Genomic DNA, 9,181 nt, shown 5'->3' on the forward strand with positions numbered 1-9,181 from the left:
CGAACCGATACGACGAGACGCCAACCGGAGACCCATTCCCTTTTGGTTACCATAGAAGGAAACACAAACGCGCGCGCGCCCGCGTACCCCGAAAGCCCAACATTCCGCTCGTCCGAAGGCGATGGGTGAACGATCGTCATCTTCGAGCCGAAGGTTAATTAAAAATCAAAATTATTTAAATTGCGTTCTTATGAGTTATTAATTTCATTCCTTTTCCGTGTTTGGGACGCAGCGCGTTCCGTGTGGGACCTCCTTTAAGCGTCATTCGTTTCGCTTCCTATCGCCGACCACGCACACGGTAATCGGCGCGCGTTGATCAGAGATCCTCGTCCGCGTTGGTTTCCTCGCCCGAAAACGTTATGGTCACGAACGGATCAAGTTATTTCGAGACATTTTCCTGCCAAAAACAGTCTCCTTGATTGTCTCCGTCTCCGTGTGCGATTTCGGGGGTTTTTTTTGCTGTGCCATTGGCCCATTGGCCGTTTTACATGCACCCAGGGCGAAGGTATGCTTCGGTGCTGCACATTTTCTACGTTTGTCTGGCGAATGCGCACGAATGTAGAGAGTGGAAAAGAGAGAACAAAAAATGTGTGCGAAACATTCCATCGTTTCGCAAAACCGTTTGCCGTTATGCATTTATTAACTCGGTCGGTCAGGCGTTTTGGTTTTATCGGAGCCGTAGTTTCAGGACAATCATTTCAGTAGCGTAGCGTGGCGAAGAAATACGATCAAAAGAGGGTGCATTATGGATTTGAGATAAAAATATGCATAAAGATGCAATGTTTTTTTTATTGTTTATGTTTTAGGTTTTTGTGTTATTTGTTACCTCTTTAATATATTTATTATAATTACAGGAAAAAAATCATCCAGGCAAAATGTTAATTTTTGTGCTCGAATATACGAATCAAAAACACGCTTATTATCTTTTGCCAAAAAAAAAAGTTACAATACGTCATTGGAACGGACGATGTTCACCCAGACGTCCCCGTATGCATATTCACGACCATCCCCAAAATGGAGCTGTCGGAAGACGGAGTGAACTATCGATTATGGATGAAAATGGGTACATAAATATTCACCCAAGTCCGGCACCGTACGCCCATCCCCGACAACCCCGCAATAGGACGATGCTGGCACCGGGATGGTGTTCCTGAGAACCACCGTAAGTGGAAATTTTCTAACGTATCTAACGGTAGCGAAAGGACGAGTAAGGAAAAAACAAGACCAACATAATCCCTCAAGCGAATTAATGCGAACGAAGCGGCTGCAATCTACGGAGCACAAAACCGCAAACACAAACACATACGATGCAGTGCACGAGAATTAATATTTGACGAACTAATGGTACGGAATCGGTAAATACATAATGTGGTACGCGCGCGCGCGCGCCTATCACATTCCTCCTCCTGTCAACATTGTCCGGGAAAACTGTGGAATCTCGAACCGGGTTCCTAATCAATATGCATCCACATGATGCAAGTGTTAAGGTTGAGCGATGGAGTGGATGTTAAAAGCAGCGGGCGTTTTACTCCCGTTCCGTGATTAGTTCCGTTGATAACAGAAAAGCCACTCATAGATAAGACATTTGAATGGATCATAAGACAAAGCATACAAAAAACAACATTAATGTGACCGAGATTGTCCAACAAATGGTTAGGTCTCGTCGATTAGACAACTAGTTGTGCATGTTTTTCCATCAAACCCCGCAAAGGGAATTCGGAGAATTTTGCTTCCTGCCTACGCCACAATGTCCATGATTTCTGGTCCCCTTGATTTAGGGTTTGATGATTTATTTTGCAGCTCGTCCGAAAGTCACCGAGTGCTTTTAAGGACCGGCCACTAAAGACCATCCTTTTCGATGAGCAGAATCCGTTTATTTGATGGCTTCGGTTGCTGCCTACAGTCCCCGTTACACCGATCCGTCATCGGCCGGTGGGTTTTGCGCGGAATCCAATAACGGGCCAGCCAAAAATTCGTCCAACCTTCACAACAGCGTGCTCTGCGCTCGCAAGGCCAAAAGCGGAGCTGGTTGATTTTTCATTCGATTTTCCATTCCAAGCCGGTCAAAAACCCAACCAGTGCTCGATTACAGATTGATGAGTTTATGTGATTTATTAGATCGCAGATCCGCCCTATATCCCTCGTTTTTTTCCCATTCCGTAACCCGAAGGAGTGGGAACCGGAGGATTACACTTTGCTTGCACTCCATCACAGCAGTAATAGTGCGGATGGAAGGTTCTTTTTTTGTGGAATCCACAGTCGCTTTCAATCGCTACCGAGTGTGGGAAGGATGCAGCAAGATCGATATGTCCACAGGCGGCAGACCAGTTTGAGTGTGAAAACTATAAACTCACTCCACATTACATTTGCATAACCGTCCCCAGACGCTAGGGAATTAGTGATTTTTATTGGACAATTTTATTACTTCCATTCCTCCATCTCCATGCGGAAGCTGGAAGCAAACGGCTGTGGTGACAATTTGTGAATATTTTATCATTTTTATACGTGCACTCAGCGTTTCACACTATTGGTCTACAGTTTAACTTGCTTGTGGAATTCGTTTCGATGCAAAATGGTGCCAGGAAAGCATGTCTGTGGACGAATCGAGTATGATTTGTGTCAACACGAACGAAGCAACTCTGCCACAATCGATCCCACATTTGGAACTCATCCACTCACTTGCTTTGCCCCGGTACAAACTTAAATCCCATCACGGCAGAATCAATTATGTAAAGCAATCCTTTAATTAGCAAACATTTACCGAACTTCCCGCAAACACGTAGTTGTGGGATGTTTTATGTCTAACTCACTCACCAGTCTTCCCCACCAGACCTCAATTTTGTACGTCAAATTATCCTACCAAAAAAAAAACCCGCGTGACGGGAAAGTTAGTGGCATGCTTCGATTTATTGTAGGCGTAAATAGTAGGCAAGTCGTTCCAGTCGTGATGTGAAGCATTAGGAAAAGATTTAATGTACGTGCAGCGCCGATTAACTCCGTAACGTTCCTTCGACGCCTTGGAGAGGGAAGTCGTACGGTGGGAAGCCATAAGGATTTCCAAGGAATTAAAGACACCTCGGCCGCCCTAATTACGTAATGAACGACGCTGTGTGCCGTACGGGCAAATAAACCGATCGGTAACAACGTTTTACATCGGGGGTGTCGCGCGTTTATCGGGCGTCGAACATCTTGCGCTTCCGTCTGGAGGCACACTGTGATGAGGCAGAAGGAGGAATGTGGAAAGAAATGCCATAGAAAAGGAAAGCCGCATCTGCCGAAAGGCCCGATTGACACTGGTTTAGCTGATGTTGACTGATCGGGTCTTTTTCTTTTGGACATTTGAGTTTTTATTCCTGCTCCCTTTCCATCCTTGGTGATTTCTGTTCGTTGTGGACCGTCTTCGGTTCCTTCAGCTCCCTGTGCCTGTCTGTCATTATGTCTTGATCGTGACAGAGTGAAGTGCGACAAGCGAAGACAAACAGCTTCGATGGTGTAAATAGCTTAAACGGTAACATACACACTAAAGCTCGTAAATTAGCCTTCCCGGGTTACAAGGTAAGCAATTGAGATACCGATCAGGTGTGAAGATAAGCCAAGTCTAAGTCACACCCGTCCGAAAACGCTCCGGCGCTAGTTACCGGACGCCCAATGTTTATGAGAGCTTACTGTGAGACGGATCCATGTCGTCCAACGGTGGAAGGATCTACCGGTTCGGTAAAGCAATTTAGATACCGAAGGAACCCCCGGGTACGATTCCGGGATTCCGGGGTGCTGTCAGGGATGCAGCTCAGCAGCTCATCAAACAGCGCCAACGCGAGGACACCGAAGACATTGTTTAAGACGTACCGTGATGGCTTACGGGCGCGTAACATCTGGATAGTGGTACCGGGTCGACTGCTGACGGTCGGTGGCAGCGTTCCAGTGATGGGCTTTACGACACAATTAACTTTACACCGAAACGGGCAGGACACGCGAACAAAAGCTGCAAATAACGACGCCATGAAATTGAATCAACGAACAAAAGCGTTAAGCTTTAATGGCATGTGCGGCTGTGTGTAATGGTGGTGACACCTGTGCCGGGTACGTACATCGAATCGCGATTAACTTGTGCAAATTGTGTCGTTTATTGGGTGTGTAATTTATATTGAAGCTAATCATTTTCCAACACACTTTATAATTGCAGCAACTGTTGCTGTTATACTTTGCATTGTTTTGAGGGATGTTTTCTCCACTATACAACCAACCGATGGTGGCGTTTTGTCTTGTAACTCCAGGCGAGTTTCTTCAGAGCAATGAAGGAAAGCTCCATCAGAAACACAACCACTGCCAGCGCATTGCCGATCCCGAGTACCGTCCACACCATCGTCAGATCACCGAAGCTAATAATAGTGTTCTCCACGAATTCTAACCTCTGCTCGTACTGCCGCTGCCGATCTTGCTCCGTTTGCCAATGTGCCATCAGGCCGCTTTCGAATATTTGCGACAGATACGCCCGAAACCTCGGATACAGTGCGAATGTGCGGGAAAACGTGTACGAAGCCGGCAGCCGAAGAATCTTCTCGCGCACAATGTGCACCTGCGGACGTACGTTGTGCCCGTGCCGGTCGTACTGCTGATTGATCCACCGCACGTACATATCCCATGCGAAGGGACACGGCATCAACGTGCCGTAGGACTGTTCACCGTCAAACGAGAACCAGTAATCCGTCACATTCCGGACGTGCCTTCCGATACCCGGACGGAACGAAACGACGGTAGCGGTTGCTTCGCCCACGTACAACAGGGTGTCAGTCTGCAGGAACTCGGCCACCGTTTTCGGATCGGGTGGATACCGGCAGGAGCTCATTAACGCCAACAGCTTCGCCTGGTACGCTTCGGACAGGATGAAAAACATAAGCAAGCTAGCGAACAGAACCGTCCGCTCCGTACGCGTGACACCCGGTGCGTTAAGGTCCACACTGAAGATGAGCGCCGCCAGCAGACTGTTCTTAAAGCAGCGGTTGGCCAGAAAGGCTCCAACCAGCAGGACAACGATCAGCGCAATCCAAGTCGTCGAGAGGAGCGGCCTCATCAGATGCTGCAGTATCTCGTACTTTTTCGTTTTCGGAATCACCAGACACACACCGTTCATTTCCGGCAAAACGTGCGATATCGAGTTGAAGTCCGCCCGAAAGCTGCGATCGATGAAGATGTGTATGTTACCGGTGGCTAGCTGACGGTTGAACCACCGCATCAGCTTCACGGTTGGTTCCGTGGTGTAAATTTGCACCTCCCAGCGCAGCTTCATGTGTTTCAGTATCGTCAGAAACGCATGCCAATCATAACCGGGCGGTTTACCATCCGTGTCCAGCCGGGTAGCCGCGAGAAATCCGTAACCACGCACCTGCACCATCGGGTACCGATCCGGCCGGAAGCGATCGGAAAACATTTGTCCCATGGACGCTTGGTGGGGTACGATCACCAGCTTCAGCTCGTAATCGGTACCGATCAGCAGCGGTGATTCGAACTGTCTGCCGGGCGGTACAGCCACTATGAAGTTGATGGACGAGAAATAATCATACAGCAGTAAGATGATTCTAGAGTTTAGGTGGCGAATATCGGACAGGAGTAGTACAATGTAGATATCGCGATTGTTCGCCGCGTAGTAGTTTGCATGGTGATGTGTGAACACCTTCACTATTGCGGCCTGCGGATAAACAAACGAGGTGCATTAGGCAAGATATCGATATCCCGGCATCCCTCACACTTACCATGATCGTATCGATTTCGTCGGCACTCACTACAATCAGCTGTCTTCTGGTGACATACAACGGTACGGCGTTGTTAAACACCGGTGCCATCAGTACGTTGCATCTCCCCGCAAGACCATCAATCACGTCCCGAAAGAATAACTCGTCCGTTGCCACCAAGGTGTACGTTTCGATCCCCATCGAATTGGCTTCCAGTAGGATACGGTTGATCAGTGAAACGATGGATACCAACTTAAAATCATCTGCCATCGGTTGTACTTTCGAGTGGACAGCAGTGCTTAGGATGATGCACCCAAGTGCTGCAAACAACGCTGCCCTGTGCAGCATGTCGTCTGTACCTGTGTTGCTTGGTCGGCAGAAACACAACTGACCGCAGACTAATGGGACATATCTGAACAGGAAGCGCTAGTCATTTCCCAGTGGAGAAATAATTGACACGAGCAAACATAGAAAGAGAACAGTTATTAAAGGATAATTTTAATTGCAAACCTGATAACCTCATGATTGTTGTCTCTGCAAGAACAAAGCCAACTTCAAGTTCTGGGCTTCTTGCAATGTGCCACTGTTTATCGATTGAGTACTGAAGTACCGGAGGATTAATTATTGCAGCCTTTCATTACTTATTTGCTTTACCACCTGAAGCACAGTCGCGGGTCGTCGACAACCCATCATTTAGATCGATCAGAACAGATGCATTCAACGCCAAACGCTAGATTTCGAATTGCCTTTACTTGTGGATGACCTGAAACGTGTGCAAGAACTTGATTGTCCGGTGTCATTTAAATGACATTATCTGCCCTAATATTTCTTTAGAAGTCTGAGGAGTCTTCTTCTTTTTTTTATCGGCACAACAACCTCAAGAGGACTGGGCATTTCTGGTAGCTGGATAATCAGTCCTGAGTACAGGGGATTGGGTCCAGATGGGATTTTAGTCCGGTCCTTTCGTGTGAAGACCGGCGTCGCTACCATCAATGCCACCGTGTCGCACACGTCTGAGGAGTCTAATCCGTCAATATTACATCGACTTCTTCATTGTCTCTCCACACATATGGAACGATTACTTAGTCTATTAAAATACTCGGACCCTTCATTAATGGATCCTTTAGTTAGAGGACTTTTGTATCTTTTCTTCTGCTTTATCGGGCCACAACAACCTCGAGCGGTCTAGAGAGACTTGCCATTTCTGACCTTCTTTGACCTCGTTTACCCTCCATAGCGGTACAGTCGAATTCTGAGTCTGAACCGGAGATGGGTCCGGATGAGATTTTGAACCGGTCCTGTCGTGTGAAGACCGACGCCGCTTCCAATACACCACCGGGCCTCTCCCAACGGACGTTTGCAGCAGATCGATCATCCTCAACATTATTCATCCAAACCAGTCAGTTCCGTTGTTACCCCAACATGGACAAGAATTCCAATCTTTTAATGAAAAAAACGAACAGAATAAATTCTGCGGCGTGAAATATACTTAACATAGGATCATCAATTTCACCACTCGCAGTTATTAAAATGCAATCGCTTACGCTACTCACCGCGACGGGAAGAATAGAAGAACGCAACGATAACTCCCGAAGAGCCACCAGAAAAAAAACTCCCTTTCGATCAATGCTTTGCTCAATGCCGCCGTTCACCGGCACCGATGAGATGATGAGCCCGCGCGGGCTTGAGAAATTAATTATCCCCGGGGCCCGAGCTGGAGCGCCGTGGTGGGCGCCGCACTAAGATTCTCTGCGCAGTGATTCTTGCACCGCGGAGAAATTTTTCGGTCAATTTAGTTCGCGCACCGCATAGAACCGGGACCGTACGATGACGATTTTGTGGGAACAACGGCGGGGCAACGATGACGTACGGCGGGCCCAGGTACGCCGACGGTCTTGCGGGTGTGTCCCGTGTCCCACGATGATCATCGAGGGGAAAAACGATTATCGAGCAAACGTCCGGAAGTGATCTCGTTCTCATCATGGGAACCGGATCGGGTGATGCCGATAGATCGTCTCGGGAACGGCTTTGCTGCTAACCGTTGGCCGGAAGAAGCGGATAAACGAAGGGTGCCCGCGCACGCATTGGATTGCGAGATGAGTTGTCATGAAAATATGTTGATGATCGATTTATTTCATTGGCGATTATGGTTTACACCATTGAAACCCACAGCGCTGTAAAATACCGTGCAATGAATCCTGTGATTTTCAGTTTGTAAATTTGAAGGAGCTCTGGAACTTTCGAAAGAGACAGTTTCTCAAAGTCGACTTCTTGACGTAAATAACTGAACAAGTCAACATGGATAAACAACATGAAACGATTCACGATCAACAATGATCGTACGCTTCCTCCTTCCCATTGGCATCTAAAGACACCGCGTAGAATTGCAGCATCAGCGTAAACCTCGCTGGCAACAAAGCGTCCGAAATGCCTTCCGGCCTCTGCGTTGGGTTGCGTTTAACTCCTCGTATACCGAGCGATGAAGATAATTAATAAATATGCTCGATCGGGGATGTTTTTTTTTTTTTGCTGTTGTGGCTCTGCTCCGTGCTGTTCCCCGTTCCCGGTGAATAGTTTTACAATTTTTCAGTCTCAATTATGGGCTATTACTGGGGTTGGCGAGTAACGCCGGCCGAAGTTACGTAAGTTACCGATCGGTATCGGAAAAATGTGAATCCCGGCGGAAGTTCTGGAGCACAAAAACTGTTCTTCGATGCTTCGATGCAGCAAAGGCAACGCCCCATCAAACGTCGCACACCAGTGGTAGCGATCGATGAGACACAGAAATGTCATTATTGCTTATTAAATTGTTCACCATGCGTGTAGCAAGCCCATGAAGAGGAACTCGGATCTAGGCATCGGGAACTGCTTCACTGCGGACGCTCCGCGAGAGCCCCGATAGATTCACGATTGTGCCAAGAGGTAATCGAATTTACCAACAATTCACCTTGGAGACGACCATGGTTGATCTAATTGGCGATCGATCGAGATAGAGATCTTGGTTTGTTGGAGCCAACCGGCGAGCAAACGGGGAAAATGCGACAACAATGCGACTCGTTTCCGATTGATACCGCAGAAGGTTCACAGGAAGAATGACCTCCGTGGCCGTCGGCCTGCGTGAAAGCGAAACTCTAGCGCAATGCGTGATTACACCAAGGGACCGGGCTGATAATCGCCGATAATTAGCCGACCGTGTTCTGGTTAGTGCCGTAGTGGAGTTATTTTGATTTTTCGAGAATTCGATCGTTCAACTCGCTCGGGAGGCAAGGCTTATTTAAACGGTTCCATACGAACGACAAGATGGTCAGGGCAAGTACACCTGTTCAAATGATCATGAGCCCTCAAGAACTCCCTAGCTCAGGGCTTAGACATTCGTTGAAGTCTCCGTTGCTTGTAGTAAAACTCTCCAGCCCAGAGGGGGTTTTAATTTCTGGTACTAAGAGATCATCTCC

General features: G+C 47.7%; 1 protein-coding gene across 1 annotated transcript; it reads right to left on the minus strand.

Annotated features, from left to right (window-relative positions):
• Positions 1-4,231: 4,231 nt before the first annotated feature.
• Positions 4,232-5,437, minus strand: LOC128712049 (uncharacterized). Its single transcript, XM_053806944.1, has one exon. It carries the CDS (start codon positions 5,435-5,437, stop codon positions 4,232-4,234), a length of 1,206 nt encoding a protein of 401 aa, XP_053662919.1.
• Between the last annotated feature and the right edge of the window lie 3,744 nt (positions 5,438-9,181).

This window comes from Anopheles marshallii, chromosome 3 (genome assembly GCF_943734725.1).
Source record: "Anopheles marshallii chromosome 3, idAnoMarsDA_429_01, whole genome shotgun sequence".
Taxonomy (NCBI): domain Eukaryota; kingdom Metazoa; phylum Arthropoda; class Insecta; order Diptera; family Culicidae; genus Anopheles; species Anopheles marshallii.